Source organism: Papio anubis, chromosome 9, assembly GCF_008728515.1.
Source record: "Papio anubis isolate 15944 chromosome 9, Panubis1.0, whole genome shotgun sequence".
Lineage (NCBI taxonomy): Eukaryota > Metazoa > Chordata > Mammalia > Primates > Cercopithecidae > Papio > Papio anubis.
The window spans coordinates 1,463,317-1,486,727 of record NC_044984.1 but is presented as its reverse complement, the minus strand read 5'-3'; the positions used below and the strand labels follow the sequence as shown (position 1 = coordinate 1,486,727).

The following is a 23,411-nucleotide window of genomic DNA, read 5'->3' as shown; positions in this document are numbered from 1 at the left end:
GAGGCCCTAAATATTGCTGCCCAAGTACTCAGAAATCTAATGTATGATTTAATATAGGAAATACATTTTCAAGTCTTTGCAAAGATTTAGGCACTACTCTCTGTACCTTAGCTGTTATAATCTGTTACTATCATTACTTATTTTGGTGCTCGAATTACTCAAGACTGTCCCCATGTTGTTTCGACGTATTCTCAGCACTCCGGGAACGTGTCCTACTTTCTGGTATAAAACTGCTCTGCGATTCTCATGTGCTTTCCCACACACAGCCCTGGACTCAGTCCTTTCCCCAAAGAGCTCTGGTTCCTTCGAGTGGGAAAGGCGTCTGGAAACTGACATTTGAGCTCTCAGTGAGCTCTCTGTTCCTGGTATCACTGCTTCTAGGTCCCTTCGGCAGATAAGGTTAGAAAATACATACATGCTTTGGGAGGCCAAGGCGGGTGGATCACCTGAGGTCAGGAGTTCAAGACCAGCCTGACCGACATGGAGGAACCCCATCTCTACTAAAAATACACAATTAGCCAGGCGTGGTGGTGCATGCCTGTAATTTGATTCAGTTACTCGGGAGGCTGAGGCAGAAGAATCCCTTGAACCTGGGAGGTGGAGGTTGCAGTGAGCCAAGATTGTACTATTGCACTTTAGCCTGTGCAACAAGAGAGAAACTCCATCTCAAAATAAATAAATAAATAAATAAATAAATAAATAAATAAATAAGAGTCAGGCGCGGTGGCTCATGCCTGTAATCCCAGCACTTTGGGAGGCCAAGGCGGGTGGATCACAAGGTCAAGAGACTGAGACTATCCTGGCCAACATGGTGAAACTCTGTCTCTACTAAAAATACAAAAACTAGGCGGGCGTGGTGGTGCACGCCTGTAGTCCCAGCTACCTGGGAGGTTGAGGCAGGAGAACTGCTTGAACCTGGGAGGCGGAGGTTGCAGTGAGCCAAGATTGCGCCACTGCACTCCAGCCTGGTGACAGAGCCAGATTCCGTCTCAAAAAAAAAAAAAGAAAATAAATACATGTGTATATATGTATATATACACATATAAAGACACACATACACATAGAGAAATCTAAATCTATTTATCTGTTAAAAACCATGAATTCATATCAATACCTCTAAAAACAATCCAATACGACAGGGTTTGTCTTTACTCTTTCTGTATCTGGTACTCTTATCTTCTATAATGACAAACACATTATCCTCAATATATTAGCCCCAACATATTTTCTAATCTGCTTGATCTCCTGGTATGTAACCAGTCTCCCAACCATGTGGGCCACCTTCTTGGCCCTGGCCTGCTTTTCCACTCCTGCTAGCCGAATCCTCAGCCCTTGCCGGCCAAAAATATTGGCCACATGGGTTGGCTTCTTGGTTCCAGATGACAAACACACCAGCTATGCTAGCAGAATCCATGGTCCTGCCAAATGCCCAGGGCATGATCCTGAGGACCAGCTCCACTACCAAATACGCCAACCACGCTGGTCAAACCCGCTGCCTTTGTCCTGCCAGCATTTGGCTACATCAGTTGAATACTTGGCACCAGCCTCACTGACCATGGCAGCCGATTCCTCAGCCACAATTAAGGGGAAGGGGCAGATTGACTGTTTTTTTTTTCTTTTTTTGAGACAGGGTCTCGCTTTGTGCCCCAGGCTGGGGGCAGTGGTGCTATCTTGGCTCACTGCAGCCTCAACCTGCTGGACTCAAGTGACCCTCCCACTTCAGCCACCCAAGTAGCTGGGACCACAGGCATGCACCATACTTGGCTAATTTTTTTTTTTTTCCTTTTTCGATTAACTTTTAAAGTGTATGACTCTACACTTGAAAGGAACACTGCATAGCTACATTCTGGTCTCTGTCAAAGACTAGATCCTAAACATACTGCTGCTTAATGTACAAAAAAATTTGGTCAGGACAACTATTTAGAGAGTATTGTCTAAATCTTTCCAAAGACTTGAAAATTTATTCCCAATGTTAAATAATATATTAATATCTGAGTACTTGGGTAGCAATATTTATGGTCTCCTAGAAAATGGTTTTTATGAGATGAACTTTGGCCTTATTCTATTGCTGAGATGTTTCTTAAAAAAAGAAGCCTTCTGACCCTCACGGCTGTACACACGGAAGGACGCTGGAGATGCTGCTTACAGTCAGGCTCTTTATGAGGACCCATGAGGGAGAAATTTCTTTTTCTGTTTTTGTTTCAATATTGTGGGGTACTATAAACTGCATACTACAGACATGTCACTTAATGGTGGGGATACATTCTGAGAAATGCATCGTCAGGTGATCTTGTTGTGGGAACATCATAGAGTGACTTACACAGATCTCGGTGGTATGGCTGCTACACACCGAGGGGGTACAGTACAGCCTATTGCTCCTACGCTACAAACCTGTACAGCATGTGACTCTACTGAAGACTGTAGGCAACTGGAACACAGTGGTATTTCTGCATCCAAACATATCTAAACATAGACAAGGTACAGTAAAAATATGGTCTTCTCGTCTTATGGGAGCACTATGGAATATGGGGTCCGTCAATGACTGAAATATTGTTACGTAGCACATGACAATAATTAAATCTCTGACAGTGCCTGTGAGCTCACTCCTGGCTTCACCTTGTTTTTTCTCTCTTCATTTTCTCTAGATTATTAGAATTATGGGATGGGAATGCAGAAGGGAACGAAGTTCTTCTGTGATCCTGATGGCCCCACCTCTGAGAGCGGCCACCCTCTCTGAGAAGTACAGCTCCAGAGCCACCCACGGCATCTGGAGAAGTACAGCTCCGGAGCCACCCACGGCATCTGGAGAAGTACAGCTCCGGAGCCACCCACGGCATCTGGAGAAGTACAGCTCCGGAGCCACCCACAGCATCTGGAGTACTAAGAGACTCAGACCCGAGCTTCTGCTTGCTTATTCCATCTTCCGATGTGTGCTCCCCCTCGGTCTTACATTACAACAATATTATAAATATAACTTCCAATTTTATATACTTCAAAAGAAGTAAAAAACATAACATGAACAAGATAAGAAAATTACCTTGAAGCGATAAAATAATGGCTGTTCTTTCATGTATACAAGATGTTTAGATACAGTATCTTCTTGGTCATAAGGTGTCTCAAATCTGACCTGACCCAAGTTTACTTAGCTGCTGGGACTTGACAAGATTGCAGCTCGGGGTAAAGTGGCCCTGAGTTCATTATTTCAACAACATATGCTTGGTTGAATCTACAGACAGGAAACCCAAAGAAATAGAAACCAAATACTTAAGCCTTCAAAAAATACCGGCAAACCAAACTATTTAAAGTGTGTAGCATTAACTACATATAGGTAGCCAAAACCAAATCTATTTAATCAGACTATCTGACTCTGGCCATTTGGTGTAAAATCACGATACATAAAATGTCTTCAAATTAGGATACTTTGACTGAAGAACAGTATTACGTCCCAAATTGGTCACCGCATTCACTTTTTAACTACGTGAGCCATTGCACTGGTGACAAATTGAAAAGTTGAAGTTCATTGTTGCAGGGAAATTATGTTACACAGCACAGCGGTGAACGAATAGGAGAGCCATAGGAGGCCCATAAATGTTTCCTCACCTCACTGGAAAGCTGAACAGTCACTTGCAGCTACGAGAAAGATCACTATGTGAGCGTGGTCTTTCCAGCATCTGCACCTGTGGAAATCCAACTTTCCCACTCGGTTGCATCTTTCGAAACTCAGGACTTAACGTGTAGCACATGTTCAGTACTGCCTTTTAAAATCACACACAATGTTTATGTAAAACCCACTGTTACTCCTCTCAAAGGACGCAGGACTCAAATCCTTGAGTTCTATGAAAAAGTTGGAAAACGGTTTGCATTTATATACAAGGGAGAGGTGATTTGTCAAAAACGTTTCCATGGAAGTTTTCTCACAATTTTCATGGAGTTCAACTTAAGAGCCACTAACGCAACGCCCTGAGTAGATGTTAGTTCTATGTTAGCTGATGTCAGTGCTAGATCCATGGAGGCACTAAAAGGCGTCCTGTCCAACAGATGGCAATAGGGCTTGGCGGTGCAACCAGGGCATCTTACATATGAGGAGAAGTTCTAAGTGCAGTGCCGAACCTCTGGACCTGGAATTTCCGTGACCTGTGATTCTGAAAGCTAACCGACAGAGGTCAAATATGGGAGCATCCTAAAGTAAACAGAGAAGATGCTTAAATCTAAACCTGAACTTGAGAGGCCAGGAAGGGGCTGGGGCATGCGGAAGACAGGTTGATTAGTGGGTAAAAATATAGTTAGATAGAAGTAAGACCCAGTGTTCTACAGATCAATAGGGTGACCACAGTTAATGTTAATCTGTTGCACATTTTACAAAGATGAGAAGAGAATTTCAAAGTTCCTAGCATTAAGAAAGGAACGTATTTAAGGTGACAGACATTCCAATTATTCTGATTTATCTTTACACAGTATATGAATGTATCAAATTATCCATACTCCAAAAATATGCATTTCTATTGTGTATCAATTTTGAAAATTCCTGAATTTCATAAAACCTTTTTCTTAGTGCTAGGTCAAGGCACTTTGTACCACAACAGTGTTCCCCCTTGATATTACCTCAATCTATTTTCTTTAAAGAAGGCTTCTTTAGGGCTCCAGGACCATAAAAAAAAAGTTCTAAGAATCATCCTCTCTGAAAAACTTCAAGAATATGTTTTCTTCTATTATCAAATGACTAGAGGGCCTGAGTTCAGTTAAGTAATAATGAACTGACAGCCTAACTAGTATGAGACCATATATTTCAAATTTATATCACACTCAACAATATTGTACATTGTTTATGTGTATTAAAAAGCTAAAAATACGGACTGTAAAAAAGCACACCAATTTAGGACAGTGGCCGCCACTGTAGTTGAAAAAAGAAAAATACAGCTGAGAAGAGATACAAAGGAGACTTTAATTATTATTAGAGGCAGGAAAAAACACAAAAAATGAAGTGTTCTTCCTAATCTCACAGAGTCAGCACAACTCTTCTGACCCAGATTCTCCAGCAGACACCAACTGGGTGTCTTATAATTTAATTCAATTCTGACACAAGTTACCTGGAGACAGCGTCAGACCCCCCAGATTAAGGGCTCAGTCCCACAATATCCACCCTCCAGCTTCAGATGCCAATCACAGGTTGTGAGCTGTGCTTCTGACTGACCAGTTATAAACCGGAGTTCCCAAGATCCCTTCCTCGGATTAGGTTCATTTGATAGAATGGCTTACGGGACTTGGGGAAACACTTTACTTCTGTTTACCCATTTATTACAAAGGATATTTCAAAGGATAACACAAATGAACAGGCAGATGAAGAGATGCACAGGGCAAGGCATGTGGAGAGGGGTGTGGAGCTTCCATGATCTCTCTGGGCACTGCCCTCCCACACCTCTGTGTGTTCTGCTGGCACTCTGGAACCCATCTGGACACTATCCTTTAGAGTGTTTACGGAGGATTCACTAAGTAGGCATGATTAATTACATCGTTGGCCATGGGCAATCAACTCAACCTGCAGCTCCCCTCCTCTCCCTAGAGGCTGGGGTGTGGGCTGGAGAGTCCCAACCATCTATCACAAGGTTGGTCCCCTTGGCAACCAGTCTCATCCAGAGCTCCCAGCCACCAGTCATCTATTAGCATTAAAAACACAAACAAGCATCACTCTGGAGATTCCAAGAGTTTTAGGAGCTGTGTATAAGGAACTAGGGGCAGAGGCCAAATATATATTTCTTATTATATCACAATATCATACTCTAGCATTTAAAAAAGATCTGAAGCAGATAGGACAAAGTAATATTTGTTAATTCTGGGTAAAAACGTAATGTTATATTAATTGCTATACTTTTCCAAATGCTTGAAATGTTTCATTAAAGTTAATTTGATACAATCACACACAATAAAGAAAAAAGCCTGGGGACAAAAATAGAAATAATATATATATTATGTAAAAAACGGTAAGGGAAGGTTTTCACAGAGGAAACTTTCTTCTGGAATCCTCTGCAAATAATTTTTTGTGACTCCTAAAATACGCATGTTTAAGACCGCTTTCTTGGATGACAACATGGACACAGAATGACAGGGAGTATGACATGAAGAAAGCCCAGAAGTGAGAAGACGTAAGGTCAGATTTTCCATGCTCAACATTCTAGAACAAGGGAAAATTTCAAGATTGGTGTGGGCCTATCAGGCTGCTTCTTGGGAAAATACTAGCTGAAAATGATGATGATGACAACAGCAATAACCGCTACCACCTCTAAGCACTGTAATTCTCACAACAGCATTATGTCCACTGCAAGATGAAGGAACAGATACAGAGATGTGGAAAAAATTCAGATCGAATAGGAAGTGGAGGGGAAACAAAGCAAATTCAAGTGTGTCTGACTCTAAAATCTGTGCCCTTACCTTCCATCATGCACTGAAGCGGACCCACAGCAAGTGGTCCTCGTGTACGTCTGCCTGCCTATCATCCACGTACCCATCCACTACTTCAGTTCAATCCGAATGAATATATCATGCCCAAAGAAAACTCCAGAGAGTAAAAATTTGGGGGCAGACTTACAAAATGCAAAAATGAAAAGTCACTGCTATGAACACATTCAAGGGAGAGCCTAGAAAGAAGTTCATCATGCTCTGCCAGCTAGCAATCCTGTTGAACTGTCGTTAACTTACCACAGGAAGTCTGATAAAAAAACCTGATAGTTCTATGGGTTTATCTAACTTTCAAAAATGGAACGTTCCACTTGGAGTAAATCAGTGCCAGTTCAGTCGATGGTACAGCACCAGGAATAAAACGACAGCATTCCTCATATTTCCTAAATGGACCGTTACGGAATTCTGACACAATGGTTAAGTCTTTACTTCCTAATTCCTTCTCAGGCTCTGCCTTGAATCTATTCATAGCAGTGAGTTTTAATTTTTCAGTTTATAACTCTGACAAAAAATTTAAATTCTCATCTCTGGATTTATTTTTTTATAAGAGACAGTGTCTTGCTCTGTTGCCTAGGCGAGAGTGCAGTGATGCAGTCATAGCTCACTACAGTCTTGAACTCATGGGCTCAAGTGGATCCTCCCATCTCAGCCTCCTGAGTAGCTGGCACTACAGGTGTGTGCCACCACGCCTGGCTAATTTATTTTATTTTTATTTTTTGTACAGACAGGGTCTCACTACACTGCCTGGGCTGGCCTTGAACTCTTGGCCTCAAGCAATCCTCCCACTTCCCAAAGCCCTGGGATTATAGGGGTGAGCCACTAGGCCTGGCCTCTTTGTAACTATTTAGGTAATAATATCTCATTAAGCCTAAAGCAATCCTGGGGGCCAAGTATTATCCCTATTTTAGAGTTGAAAAGACCAGGTAGGGCTCAGAAGGATTAAGAGTTGTTGCATGTCCCAAAGCCAGAAAGTGATGGAGCTGGACTTTGAACCCAGATCTGTTTTACCCAGTGTCATTATTTTTCTACTATGCCACTCTGTGCACACCTGTGTGTGTGTGTGTGTGTGTGTGTGTGAAAGAGAGAGAGAGAGTGAGAGAGAATGAGTATGTGTAAGATGTGGGGACCATTCTCTTGAGTATGTTCCTTGGGTTTTATTTTTATTTGGTCAAAAGAGATTTTTCAAACTGGTTGAGCAGAAGGAACACCCCAACCGGTGTTGCGGCAGGAGTGGGGGGAACGGAGTTTCCCTCGGTCCCCCAGGGCTGAGTGTAGTGGCGCGATCTTGGCTCACTGCAACCTCTGCCTCCTGAGTTCCCAGCGATTCTCCCGCCTCAGCATCTCAAGTTGCTGGGATTACTGGAGTGTGCTACCACGCCCGCCTGGCTAATTTTTGTAATTTTGTAAAGAGGGGCTTTGCCATGTTGGCCAGGCTGGTCTCGAACTCCTGGCCTCAAGTGATCTGCCTGGCTTGGCCTCAAAATGTGCTAGGATTACAGGCGTGAGTCACTGCACCCGGCCTCATACTATCATTCTTTAAGGACATGAGACGTTACCATGTTCTCTCTCTGGCTCTTCAAATAGTCCACCTCTCCTATCCAAGTAAGGACAAGTTTAAAGTACCAGTTATCTATCAGCACTCAAAAAGCTTAAGAATGCATACGCAATGGGCTGTTTTCATCATCTTTTATGTGTATTCTATACAGAAATGTACTTAAAAATTGGCACTTAAGCTTAATAGACTACAGCTGTCCAAGTAGGCAGAACTTGAGGGTGCTGAATAAAAAGAACTTTGTGTAAACATGTGCAAAGGACCAGGAGATGCTGAAAGCCTTAAAATAATGCCCTTTGTGTATTTTCTTCTTTTAACTTGCAAACTGACAATAATCCAAGCTTATAAGGAGTCCTGCTTCTGTACAGAATGTAGAAATCCCTAAAAGAACACCGTTTTCACACTAACAAGAATAGGCTGGACAATCTACAAAATAAAAAAAAAATTTTTTTTAGCTCATCGGAGCGGCAGTCCCAAGGTAACCAGGTGAACTGAATTCACAGGTAACAAGCCCACCGGAGGAGAGATGGGACACGCCTCTGGGTAGAACAGAGGAGGAAGAGGTGGCAGCCATAAAGTGGGCAGGAAGAAAACAGCTTGACAGATTCGAATCCCTCAGAGCCCCAGACACAAAGGAGTACACACCCACTATCCAGCTCTTCCACGGCCTCCCACTGGCTTTGTTGGAAAGACCGGGCACAGAGCAGGAAACTGAGGGAGTACTCCCTCTATGGTGCAGAGCTGTGGGCTGCCAACACAGGGCAGAGCCAGGAAACGGAGGGAGTACTCCCTCTACGGTGCAGAGCTGTGGGCCTGCCAACACAAGGCAGAGCAGGAGCACGAGAAATCCAGCCGTGTTCTGGCGTGTATGAGCACAGGCGTGACTGGCTCCAGTGAGGACAGGTCCACGAGTTCCACCTGCACCCTGGACTTTCCTTTGACATGAAGAAAAAAAAAATGTGCCAGGAAAGAGATTTTCCAAATTGGGTGAGCAGAAAGAACGTCTTGTTTCCCTTCTGATTCTCAGGCTATCATTCTTTAAGAACACGAGACCCAGAAAAGGGCCAGAAAGACTTCAGTGCCTGGAGCCTGCCCCACTGTGACAGGAAAAGCTGTGTGTCGCTGGGGTAGGGCAGCAACCCTCACGGCCTCCGTTCCCAGGCTAGAGAAGGGGCACAAAATCTATCCCACCTCTTGTGCTGACATTAGGCAAAAGCAAACTGTTGCCAGGAAGGAAACGGGGAGTCCAGCAGGCCCCCAAATTATGAACGGATTCAAACTAGAAGTCTGCTGCTACTGGGGAAGGGATAGGACATCCGCCGACAGTCTAGACCTGTGCTGAGTAGGGGGAGATGTTGTCTGTCACTGGGGGTGGGACAGAAGTACCAAGACCAAGACTGGAGCAGGAAAATGAAGAAGCTACTCCTGCCCAACCCTGAGTCTTCACTGAGTAACAAGAAGAGTCCACCGCTTAGAGAAGGACAAGAGCATGGAGACCGCCCTCCGTGGTGCAGGCATGAAGGACGTCCTGAAAGCTGAGACAGGAGCATGAAACAGAAACACTGGCACCAGAGCTCACATTAAGCGCATGAAGTGGCCATCTGCCACTGAAAATCTCAAGGTCTGTGACACAATGAAGGTAACTATAGTGGAAAGAAGCCCAAACCCAGCTCAATTAGTGGATTATCTGATTCAGTCCCCAATGCTAACGGCCTGACAGAAGAAGAGGAAAGTATATTTCCAGACATAAGTTTTATTTACCTTGGTTTCCACTGTTCTTTTTACTTAGACTATTTAACATTTAATAAAAAATTATGACACACACACTAAAAGTGAACTCAAGTATAGATCAATATAAATTATCCAAACTGATCACAGAAAACTTCAAGTATAATAAGAAAATATAGAAAACAAAACAAAACAGAAATCCAAGAGATATGGGACAATATCAAATGATCTAACAAATACTTAATGCGAGTTACAAAAGGAGAAGAGACAAGCGGGCAGAAGATACATCTGAAGAGATAATGGCCAAGAATTTTCCAAAATTAACGAAAGACAACAAAACACAGATCCAGAGAAGGGGCTCAGAGAATTCCAAACAGGATAAATATACAGAAAAACACAACTAGGTACATTATCATCAAATGGTTGAAAACTAAAGGTAAAGAGAATATCTTGAAAGCCTCCGGAGAAAAAAAGAACATGGTATATCAACCAACCAACCAACCCACTCACCCCAAAACAAAGCTGTATGAATATAGCAGACGTCAGCAGAAACTATACAAGCCAAAAGAAAATCCTTGTCAACCAAGAAATCTCTGCCGCGAGAACATCTCAAAAACAAGGTGTACCGTTTTCTAGCGCTGCCATAACAAAATACCAGTCTGGGTGGTTAAACAACAGAAGTGAACTTTCTCACAGCTCTGGAAGCCGGAAGTCGAACACCAAAGTATTAGCAGGTTTATTTCTTCTGAGGCCTCTCTCTCCTTGGCTTACCAATGGCCACCTTCTAGCTTTGCCCTTACGTGGTATTTTCCTGTGTGTGTACTGTGGTGTGTCTCTTAAAAGGACATCAGTTACAATGCATCAGGGCTCACCGTAATGGCCTCATTTTAACTTAATTATCTCTTTAAAGGTCTTATCTCTAAACTTAGTCACACTCTGAGGTACTGAGGGTTAAGACTTCAACATAGGAATTTTAGGAGGGGGGACACAATTCTGGCCAGAATAGAAGGTGATAAAAATACATTTCTTCAGACAAATAAACACAGAATTCATTACCAGCAGACGTGTACTACAAGACATTTAAAAGGAAGGTCTCTTTTACAATTTATTTTTCATTTTCTGAGACAGGGTCTCATTCTGTGGCCCAGGCTGGAGTGCAGTGGTGTGATCATAGCTCACTGCAATCTTGAACCCCTGAGCTAAAGTGATCCTCCCACCTGGGCCTCCTGAGTAGGTGGGACTGAGGCACACACCACGATAACCAGCTAATTTTTTAAATTTAAATTTACATTTTTATAGAGATAAGGGTTTCACTGTTGTCCAGGCTAGTCTTGAACTCCCGGCCTCAAGCAATCCCCCTGCTTTGGCCTCCCAAAGTGCTACGATTAGAGGCAGGAGCTACTGTACTCAGCCTCAGTAAGTTCTTTAGAGAGAAGGACTATGATGACAGATGGAAATTCAGACATACACAGATAAAAACCAAAGATTTTTGAAAATGGTAAACATATTTTATAATCTTCATCTCTATAAAATATAAATGATTAAAATAGATAAATGGGACTTTATGAAAATAAAAAAATTTGTGCATCAAAAGACACTATTAACACAGTAACAGTAAGAAGGTAACGACAGAATGGGAGAAAATATTTGCGAATCATATATCTGATTAGGGATAACTATCTAAATATGTAGAGAACTTCTACAACTTGGTAACAACAAGAAAACCCTGATTTAAAAATAAGCTGAGAACTGGAATAGATATTTCTCCAAAGAAAAAACACAAATGGCCAATAAGCACATGGAGAGATGCTCAACATCATGAATCACTAGGGAAATGCAAATCAAAACTATGCGATGCCACCTTACACCCATGAGGACGGCTACTATTTAAAAAACATACCAAAGACTACAAAGTAACCAGTGCGGGCCAGGATACGGAGAAACTGGAACCCTGTGTGCCGCTGGCGGGAGTGTAAATTGGTACAGCTGCTATGGAAAACAGTATGGTGGCTCCTCAAAAAATTGAAAATAGGATTTACCACATGGTCCAGCAATTTCTCTTCTTTTGATTTGATATCGAAAGAACGGAAAGCAAGGTCTCGAAAAGATACTTATACACCCATGTTCATGGCAGCATTATTCAAGATAGCTAAAATGTGGAAGTAGCCCAAGTGTCCATCGATGGAGGAATGAATAAGGAAAATGTGGTATATAAAACAAGAGCCTTAAAAAGGAAGGAAATTCTGACATAAGAATTTTCCCAAACAAGGTACGACACAGATGAACCTTGCTCAATGAAATAAGTCAGTCACAAAGAGACAAATCTGCATGACTCCATTTATATGAAATCCTTAGAGTAGTAAAATCAGACAGCAGATGGAATAGTGGGGCAAGGGAGAATGGGGAGTTATTGTTTAACAGGTATAGAGTTTCAGTTCTGCAAGATGAAAAGAGCTACAGAGATAGATGGTGGTGATAGTTTACATTATGAATACAACCCTGAACTGTACACGTAGAAAATGTTAAGATGGTAAAATTTATGTTGTGTACATTTTACCACAATAAAACAATCAAAAAAATAACTGATTAAAGCAAAGACAGTAACAATGCACTATGGAGTTTATAATATATGGAGGAATAAAATATATACCAACAAGAGCATCAAGTTTGAGACAAAGGAAATAGAAGTATACTATTGGCAGATTCCTATACTATACCTGAAGTGGTATATTATATTTTCACAATTTGACTATGATAAGCTAAAACTGTACACTGTAAACCACGGAGCAATCACTTAAAGGGGGTGGGGAGTTGAGCTTTAAGCTACTAGTGGAAATAAAATAAATAAATAAAAAATGACTTTAAAAGAAAACAGAAACAGAGGAAAAAAACAGATGAAACAAATAAATATAAAGATGACAGGCTATCAGGTGCAAATATTCTAAACACTTCAATCAGAAGACAATTGCTGATTTGATATATGTTCTCTACAAGAAACCCACCTTAAATATAAAGACATAGTGTATTAGCCCGTTCTCATGCTGCTATGAAGAAATACCTGAGACTGGGTAATTTACAAAGGAGAGAGGTTTAATTGACTCACACTTCTGCATGGCTGGGGAGGCCTCAGGAAACTTGCAGTCATGGTGGCAGGAGACAGAAGTGCCAGGCAAAGGGGGAAAAGCCCCTTACAAAGCCATCAAATCTCATGAGAAGTCACTCACTATCATGAGAACAGCATGGGGGGTAACAACCTCCATGGTTCAATTACCTCCCACTGGGTCCCTCCCATGATGTGGGGATTATGGGAACTACAATTTAAGATGAGATTTGGGGGGGGGACACAGCCAAACCATATTATTCTGTCCCTGGCCTCTCCCAAATCTCATGTCCTCACATTTCAAAACACAATCATGCCTTTCCAACAGTCCCCCAAAGTCTTAGCTTATTCCAGCATTAATCCAAAAGTCCAAGTCCAAAATCTCATCTGAGGCGAGGCAAGTCCCTTCCGCCTATGAGCCTGTAAAATCTAAATCAAGTTAGTTACTTCCTAGATACAGTGAGGGTATAGGCATTGGGTAAATACACCTATTCCAAATGGGAGACATTGGCCAAAACGAAGAGGCTGCAGGCGCCAGGCAAGTCTGAAATCCAGTAGGGCAGTCATTAAACCTTAAAGTTCCAAAATCATCTCCTTTAACTCCATGTCTCACATCCAGGTCACGCTGATGCAAGAGGTGGGCTCTCAGGGCCGTGGGCAGCTCTGCCCCTGTGGCTCTGCAGGGCACAGCCCCCTCCCAGCTGCTTTCATGGGCTGACACTGAGTGCCTACGGTTTTTCCCGGTGCACGCTGCGAACCAGCGGTGGATCTACTGTTCTGCAGTCTGGAGGACGGTGGCCTTCTCAGAGCTCCACTAGGCAGTGCCCCAGTGGGGACTGTGTAGGGGCTCTGATCCTACATTTACTTCCCTTCTGCACTGCCCTAGCACTGAAAAAGATAGACAAAGTTCTTGCCCCGTCCTCATGGGGGTGGTGTTGGTGGGAGCATGGTGGCAGTGAAATGCGCTGGAGATACGAGGCGAAAACTGCAATTGTCAGGAGCAGAAGGCTCTGCATCACAAAAACAAAACTACGAAACTATAAACAAAACACACACACAAAATAAAGCAATATGCATATCTGGCAGCGACTCACATCTTCTGTTTCTTGGCCTTCACAGCTGAAGTCAAACTCTGATCACAATACTTTCCCAGGCAAGTCATTTTATATTGTTAGACAGCCTACATTACTTCCTTAAATTCTTACTTGGGGTGAGGAAGCAGGAAATGGGTTGGTTTCTCCACCAATCTTTAGAAGCTATGAAGAAGCTTATAGTAGGGATTGTTAGTTATTGTACTTCTCTGTAGATGACCCAGGTCTCTCATTTCCCAGGGACTACTGGGGAGAATACAATTTCACACACCTCAAACAATAACTTCAGTAACCGAAGTACATTCTCAATTAAAGGGAAACATGACAATATTAACACAATTCATGTGTATGAGCACAATTGTTTTGATGAGTGCATAGCTTGACTATAACACAATCTGCAATGGGAAGTCTATTAATCAGGTTTCATTCACTCAAAACTTGTTGAAAAATCCTTAGTTTGAAATTTTCTATCTTGGTATCACCCTGAAGATTTTTTTTTTCCCTTGGTAACATTGAGTTAAGTCTATCCAGGCATATTGAAAATACAGGACTGAGCAAAAATGATCTTTTCCATTTCAAAGACAAGCTGGCCAGGCACGGTCACTCATTCCTGTAATCCTAGCACTTTGGGAGGTTGAGGCAGACGGTCTGCCTGGGCTCAGGAGTTCGAGACCAGTCTGGGCAACCTGGTGAGACCCCATCTCTACTAAAAAACAAAAAATTAGCTGGGCACAATGGTGTGCACCTGTAGTTCCAGCTATTCGGGAGGCTGAGGCACACGAATTGCTTGAACCTGAGAGGTGGAGGTTGCAGTGAGCTGAGATCGTGCCACTGCACCCCAGCCTGGGTGACACAGTGAGACTCTGTCTCCAAAACAAAAACACAAACAAAAACAAAACAAAACAGTTTTACAAAGGAATAATTTAATGCCAGTTAAACTTTAATACATTAATAAGCACTGGGCTTTTTTTTGTTGCTGTTGTTTGTTTTTGAGATGGGGTCTTGCTCTGCTACTCAGGCTGGAGTACGGTGGCACGATCTCAGCTCACCGCAGCCACAACTGCCTGGGCTCAGGCCATCCTCCCACCTTAACTACCTGAGCAGCTAGGACTACAGGCGTGTGACACTATGTCACTACCCAGGCTGGTTTTGAACTCCTGGGCTCAAGGGATTCTCTGCCTCAGCCTCCCAAAAGCCGGGATTATATATGTGAGCCACTGTGCCCAGCAGCACTGCTTTTAAGAAGCACCGATTTGTTGCAAAATTCTGAAGCAAAAGTCTCTAAAATGAATAGCCATGTGCCCTGTTTCCAATGGGCTTTTGGTTGCACTGTAATTATGCACATATTTATTTATTTCCATTACATTTTTACTATATGGCTATCAATATCAAAAACAGTTATTAGGAATTTAATTTAATACTGTCCTTTTTTTTCTTTTTCGCTTTAGAGACAGGGTCTCACTTTGTCACCACCCAGGCTAGAGTACAGTGGCACAATCATAGCTCTCTGCAGCCTTGAACTCCTGGGCTCAAGCAATCCTCCTGCCTCAGCCTCCTGAGTAGCTGGGACTACAGGTGTGAGCCACAGCCCCTTGATGAATTTAATACTGTCTTTTCAATTTTTTTCCTCTTTCAAGAAAGAAAAAGATTAAAATTCCTATGGCAACATGCTAAATTTGAGAAGTAAGCCTTATCTTTACACACCAAATAAATGACGGAAAACTAGTTATGCAGCAGGATGAGCAGCAGACAAAACTCCTCAGACACCGAGTTACAGAAGGAAGGGGTTTATTCGGCCGGGGGCATCGGCAAGACTCCTGTCTCAAGAGCCGAGCTCCATGAGTGAGCAATTCCTGTCCCTTTTAAGGGCTCACAACTCTAAGGGGGTGCGTGTGAGAGGGTCGTGATCGATTGAGGAAGCAGGCGGTATGTGACTGGGGGCTGCATGCACCAGTAATTAGATAGAACAAAACAAGATGGGGATTTTCACAGTGCATTTCTATACAATGTCTGTAACCTATAGATAACAGAACCACTTAGGTTAGGGGTCGATCCTTAACTACCAGGCCCAGGGTGCGGCGCCGGGCTGTCTGCCTGTGGATTTCATTTCTGCCTTTTAGTTTTTACTTCTTCTTTCTTTGGAGGCAGAAATTGGGCATAAGACAATATGAGGGGGTGGTCTCCTCCCTTATTCCCCCCTTTTGAGACTCTCACTCATTTTATTAGTGGGAGTTCTCACTTTTATTTTTACTACCCATGTCTTCTTGCAAGACAGATCGATAGTGATTTATACAGTACATTTGTGCTGAGGCATTCTGGTGAACTAAGGTAGCAAAGAAGCTTTTTATCATTCGAAGAAGTACAGGTATCAAACAAGGGAGCAGTAGGCAGGCTCCTATTATTATTATGACTCCTATTATAAGAGTTTTAAATCCTCCTAGCACTGGGAACCATTTTCCAAACATGGCCCCAGGATCAAATCCATGCCACACTCGCACAGGTGCATGTGTCAGTTTTGTCACATCTCTAACTATGTCTTCAACTACTTGCCCTTGATTATCTATGTGTAGGCAGCAATTAGTAAGGTTAAATTTCCTGCAGATCTCTCCTTCAGCTGCTAGCAAGTAGTCGAGAGCCAATCTATTTTGATAGATAGCATTTCTCATCTGAGTTTCTTGCCGGGCACAATAGTCAAGGCTCTGCTGGTTTTATTAGTGATTATTTCTAAGACAGCTTGTAACCATATGATTCGGTTGATCATGTAAATGGGGGTCCAGTATCCCCACGAGCCATCTTTTGCCTAAGTAGCAGGCTTACAATATTGTATGATTATCTCAGGGGATCGTTCATCATCTTTTCAATTTTCTATAGCTATGCTTCTCTTTTCACGGGAAGCATAGACAGGGAAGCCCAGGAGTTTGCCTGTTTTTATGGGCAGTAGGAACAAAGATGGTTTAATAGTGCCAATAACACAACTACCTGGCACTGGTCAGGTAATTTGGCATAAGCTCTATGCCCACATATCCAGTATAATCCAGTGGGGGCTGTCCAGTCCCAGTGGGACTCTGGGTGGGTCCACACGGTTTGCAACTTTGGGAATTTGCTAAATGGATTCCTCTCTGTGTGATTTGAACTCCACCAAGTGACTGTTTTTTGTGGTACCATTAAACAGTTTCTGTTCCAGACAACTAAGTCGTCCTACGGGGTGAGTGAATTCTTTTCCTTCTCTAGCTATGCAATATTGTCCAATAACTGAGGCTTTTAGGAACCAGAAATTATTAGGGTGATTTTTTTTGAGCTGGGAATTCATCAGGAACTGCGTCTGTAGGCACTAATTCTTGGGCTTCCCGTGGCCATTGATCTCCCATTACAGTCCCTCCATGTACATAACATGAAGTGACATTGAGAGACTGGGCTACATGCTTGGCTAATTGCAAAAACAAATTTCTTGTTTTTCCTGGAATTTCTGGTACTGGTACATTTAGTTCATCACAGGAAGTTTGAAACACTGGTTCAGGAGAGCATTTGTAAACTTCTCCTCGAACCAAGATATTTACTTGAGGATCCAGTCTGGCCCCATCAATTCCTAAGGTCACACACTCCTCTTCTTTCCAGCAAGGATCAAGGGGATTGGTTATTACTAGCTCTAAGGGGTTACATTGTCCCTTAGTACAGGAAGGGCCATTTTTTCCTTTTTGAAGGTGGACTGGATCCTTTTCATCATTTTTTTTCTTTTAACCAAGTGGCCTAAATGACACAAGACTAGTATTTACATTTATTTCCACACACTCCTAATTTATGACAGATGTACTTATTTTCTGCCATATAGCCTCTTTTCTAATTAAGAGAACCACACCTTATTCCTAACATTACAATTAATGACAGCACAGGCATCAAATTTTAAGGTGACTTGTTTGGGCACTCCTTTTCTTTTTTTCCCCTCTGTTTCGGCTAACACTTTACTCATATCATTTATGAGCTCCCACCAGTCCTTAGTCCTTAATCTTATTTTAAGAACTGTGGTCATGGGAGGCTCAGATGGGTCATAACACACATCAAGTTGGTCATTTCCTGGGCTACATACCTTGTATAGAATAACATTATACAAACAAGTTCTTTTTAGAGTCCCAGTACACTCATAATAACTGTAAAATAACAGGACCTTAGCAACCTTTTGTCCTACCCCGGTGACTTGATGTATACACTGGGAACAGCCCTCAGTCTGAGGAAGGTCAGTTGAAGTCCTTACTGTACAAGCCCAAATTTTAAGGAAAATGAGTCCCATGATTTTCGTGGACCAGTCAGCTTCTGCATGTGACTGGAGCAGGGCTTGTCGTCTTCTTCAGAGTCACTTTGCAGGGGTTGGCGAAGCTGCTCCCGTTCACGTACCGCTTACAGTCTACTAATGTTTAAGGATGCTCTCGGAGGTTGGGCCTGCTAGAATAAACTGAGTCCAACACCTCTACACAGTTATGTTCAACTGGGCTCTCTGATACCGGGAACAAGGTGGCGGGGTTTAGGGTTTTGCAAGCTTCAATGGTTATGTGGGGATTTTCACATAGCAAGCTTTGGTACTTGGTTATTCTAGCATTTGTTAACCAATGATGTCATTTGGTATTTATTAAAGTTATCACAGCATGGGGGGCATTTATATTCAGGTTTTGCCTAAGGGTTAGTTTATCTGCTTCTTGTGCTGACAGGGCTTTTGCTGCCAGGGCCCTTAGACCTGGGGGCTGGCCTTTGGAAACTTGTCTAGTTGTTTTGAGAGACAGGCCACTGGCCTTGGCCAGGCCCCACAGTCTGGGTTAAAACTCCAACTGCCATTTTTTCTCTTTCTGACACATAGAGTGAAGAGTTTTGTCAGGTCAGGTAGCCCCAGGGCTGGGGCCGACATGAGTTTTTCTTTTAACTCATGAAAAGCTCGTTGCTGTTGGTTGTAATAGATGTAGTTTATCTAATCTACATTTTTATTAACTGTCACCTACCAAAATATTGACTCCAATCCTGTAGCTATTTGATTTCAAGCTTTAAACTGATCTAGTATTCCTCGTGCGACTCCAATTGCGTCTAAATAGACATGAGAGTTGAAAGACCCATAACGGGCTTCTCTCGCTTTATGGTGTCTTATTATTTTTTTCCCTTCTGGTTGATGAAATGCCAGGGTGAAAGGGAGAGCCGATTGCACTAAAGTACAAATGCCACTCCAGTTATTCGGCAGAGTGCCCAGTAAAGGTCCACCCCAACACCACCACACATCCGCTCAGGGATGGACAAGGGCTGACTGATTGATAAGCTCTTCAAAATTCTTAAGCTCACTGCATCCTTTCAGGTCTCCAAGGAATGCTAAGTTTCCTCCCTGTGGTGAGAGACACGAAGTCAACTTCGTGTTGGGAGATGGAAGCTGGATGGCCCTTGGGGGCTGACCCGCAGGGCCTTTGGGATAGAGCAGAGAGAACTTGGCATGACTTACTACTCCAGGCTGTAGAATCCTGGAAAAGAGCTGTCATGCAGCCTACGCCTGGTCAACTGGAGGACCACCTTAGTGGAAGGAGGACAGTCTGGGCCTCTGGCCTGCCATGTGCACAAGCATAACAATTGCTTTTTTTAATGTGCAGATGGAATATTTGATCCATTTTAACCAGGCATTTGCATCTTGGTATCCTGTCTTAATTGCTAAAGTTTGTTTTAAGTCTTTAACTTCTATGATCCTCTAGTAAAATGAATGTATGGTTTTAGGGAAATTACAAAAACCAGCTGGGGCCGTCCATCCTTGCACTAAAGTGGTCCACAGAATGTTAGATCAACTATGGCATGAAAGCTGTACATCGGGGGGCAACACTCCGGGTGGGCACTGGGGTCTTTATTGAAATCGCCCCGGATTAAATGGTCCTAGTTTACTAATTCCCCGTCTGAGGAGAGTCAGGAGGGACAGAGGTACTTTTCTGAAGTAGAAAGCTGTCTTTGACTTGGCAAGTCCCCGCACGGTATAACAAGGCAAGCATTAAATGCAATAGTTTGAGGTGAAATCGACTTGGTTATATTAATAACTAGAAGGTCAGCAACAGAACGAGGAAAGGAGAGAGAGTAATAGAATAGATTAAAAGAGTTAAATTCTTCTTTGCTTTAGTTTGGTAGGGTTTTCCCCTGGGACTATGGCCCACGACTCTGGAGGGGGTGGCGTTTTCCTGACTTGAGTGTGATGAGTCCATCCTTTTGTGCTGTACGAACAGCAGTCTTGGTGGTTAGCAGTACAAGGTAGGGTCCTTCCCAGGCTGGCTCAAGTTTTTCTTCTTTCCACCTTTCGATGAGAATGTGATCTTCAGGCTGGTGTTGGTTTGCTGGAAATTCTAGGGGCGGTACATGTGCTAAAAGACTTTTACTTTTTTTTTTTGTTTGTTTGTTTTGTGAGAAAGGAAAGCGGAAGATAAACCAAGTTTATAATTTTTAAGAAATTGACTTTTTGTTTTAAATGTGGGGACCTTTGCAGTGGACTTTATAGTCCTTAGTGCCTTTTTACTGAGAAATTTCCCTTAGCACCTATTTTTATTAGTTTTTAAGCCAAAGAAAGCCAAATACCATTTTACATTTAACAATGCTTCTCGTATGATCTTTATACCAGATAAGCTAAATTTTGTCTTTATATTAGTGTGTTATTAACGTTAAACCTAATTTTAATAAACCTTGTAGACATATTTATTTAATTTTAATGTCTGACCATAAGGGAAGATTTTATAGACTCTTTTTAATCTTTTATAATTTTTGCTAAAGAGCAGGTTGTTGCTTGAAGAAAAACCTATTATGTTTTTACTTTAATGTCCAGTTCACAGAAAAACTGGATACTTCTTCAACTTTAGCTAATATGTTTACATACAGAATGTTCTTTACAATTAACATTTTAAAAGTTGCTTAAACCTTCAAAACAATAACTTTTAACTTTTTAATGTAGGTAAAAATGCACATTCTTATGCCTCCTTATAATCCTTTTACCAAAGGTATATTTTGCTCTTCTTATACACCTTGCACATAAACTGTTTTTTATTTTTTTTTCCAATAGTTTTACATTCAGGAGGCCTAGTTACTTTTAAATTATACAACATTTTTGCATAAAATTCTTTTTTTAACACACATTTTTTATAACCTTTTTTTTTTTCCATGACTTTTACAGGCAATTTTTTGACATGCCTTAACTTTCTGACTTATTACAAACATTTCTTTCTTTAAACAACCAGTTAATTTATTTCAGGACAAGAATTTACCATGTAACACTCTTTTTATATAAATTCTGCCCCCTCTTTTTTTTCTTTTTTTCTGAAGATGATAACCATTCTTTTCCAAAGCGAATCTTTTTTTTTTTTTTTTTATGTCTGTGGACTAGACTGTCTAAGGCCACAAGATTAGAAGTTACTATAATGCATGTCACACTGTTAACTTTTAGCAAACTTTACTTTTGTTGAAAACCTTGTAAGTTTGGGATTTTAATTATTCTTTGCTATTAATAAGACCTTATTTTGTCCAAATTAAAATTGGTATGATGGCTTTTAAAGGAACAGGGTACACTTTTGTTTTTTCTTAACTACTTGTATATCTCTCTTTTTTCCTTTCTCTCTTTGACTTTGTCTCTCTCTCTTTGACTTTCCTTTTGCCTCTGTCTCTTTCTCTCTCTCTGCCTCTTTTTCTCTCTGTCTCTTTCCTTTCTCTCTCTCTGCTGGTCTTTCCTTGCCTCTGCTGGCCGCTTATGCTGCTGATCTCTCAACCACCGTGTGTTGGGGGCAGGGGATCTAAAACAAGCTGGTCTGTGTTCCCTGGCTTACAGGTTACCTTGTGCCATACCTTTGAAACAAGGGACCTGTCCATGTTTCCTTCTAATGGCCAACCTACCTCTAATGCTGGCCAGTCTATCTTACACAAAGTTTTAAGTTTTCCTGGTGTCACAGTACTCCATAGTCTCCCCTAAATCCTGTTTTTGAAAATTTTCAACATAGTTCCTAGAGCGGTGGGCTTACTTTGTGCCTCACCCATGTTTCCTCTAGACAAAACACCACGCTCACACCACACGCACACCACAAAAGGAGGAACCGGTAAAAAGGGCACACACACACTTTTGTAGTTTACACCAAACCAAAATCAAAACCAAAATCAGAGTATCCAGAAATCCAAGCCAGGTCAAAACCAAAACCAAAGTATCAAGCAATCCAAGTCAAGTCTCATGTTGTACATGAGAAATATGCATTTTTAATTTGTGAATTAAAAAAAATAAAACAGTAAAAAATCAATTAAAAATCAGTTAAAAAATGATATCTGGAAACCCCTCCCCACCCCAAAATCTTGAATTTAAACATGGAATTCCCCAAGGTAGCTCCCACTGCATCAACCTACACAGCAACTGGATTTTCACAGGCTCTTTTCAATGTGTGAGTGAGAAGCTCACCTGTCCCCGGGTCATCTTCTGCAGCTCATTCTCCCAAGCCGCCTGGTCATCGTCCAAGTTATAGGAAGCTGGTGGAGTGAGTCCACGGAGGATCAGGGGGTCTCGGTCATGGCAGAGGGCTGTCAGGTGTCCAATGTACAACTTTAATTTACTTCTATTTTGGTCAAGTTCTAAGAGGGGCTGGATGATCTGAGGCAAAAAAAAAAAAAAAAAAAAAAATGAGGAAAGTCAAGGTCAGTCTGAAATGAGAGGTTCAAATATTCTTTATGCCTCCCAAGTCAAAGAAAATTGATCAAAGACTAAAGCTCTTCTAATCACTACTGAAATCTTCAGGATTACAGAAACATTTTCACATACTGTCACACATTTACGCTGTCACACCCAGCCGCCCTTCTGGGAGACAGGAAGAGAATGCTGGCTTAATACATCCACACCAGACGAATAGCTCTGTACTGAGGCAGGGATTAAGCACAGGACTAACTCGTTTTTACAGAGAGGCTATTCCTGATACAGAAAGACTCCAGTTACCTCACACTTTCTCTCTTCACTTATTTCTGAGTAGATTACAAAAAACTGCTAGTGAAAGCTGCTCATCTGAAAGCCTGGACTACATATACATCAAGTGTTCCTCCACCTCCTGGAATGGAAGAAAAATTCTGTCTCTGGAGAAAGTGCATGTTTTTCTTGGCCAAGAGATGTGATGAGGGAACTCATTACGAATTCTGCCTCATCCTGGCTTATGCTCCCCTCAATTCATTTCACAGAGGTTATCCGATATTCTTCTGAAACAGTGATCGATAAATCCTTATAGAACACCAAGCACCTGACTCACAGCCAAGGACTCTACAATTCTTGGTTGTAACATTGGTTCTGTGTTGTTTTTAAGTAACAGACTCGCTCTACGTTTTTTCTTTTCTCATTTCTCTCCCCTGCTTGAACAGCGACTCCTTTGATTCCTTCTGGAAGCACACTAAATGACGACGACTCCTGCCCCAGGATTTCATTTGACGGCTCTCGTGACAATAGTCTGGCCAGGTAGTTGGTAGTTGGTCCAAGCCT

General features: G+C 42.0%; 1 protein-coding gene across 16 annotated transcripts in view; it reads right to left on the bottom strand.

Moving 5' to 3' along the window:
* Window positions 1–23,411, bottom strand: part of ERC1 (ELKS/RAB6-interacting/CAST family member 1) — a 535,673-nt gene that overhangs the window by 38,041 nt on the left and 474,221 nt on the right. For 10 of the 16 annotated variants that reach the window (XM_009217664.4, XM_017945570.3, XM_017945565.3 and 7 more), the window contains one exon: window positions 22,353–22,541. In XM_009217664.4, the coding sequence (XP_009215928.2) occupies window positions 22,353–22,541 (189 nt within the window). Of the gene's footprint in view, window positions 1–22,352; window positions 22,542–23,411 lie in introns of those variants that run through there. The other 6 variants (XM_017945571.3, XM_009217663.4, XM_017945572.3 and 3 more) reach the window with 1 other exon arrangement.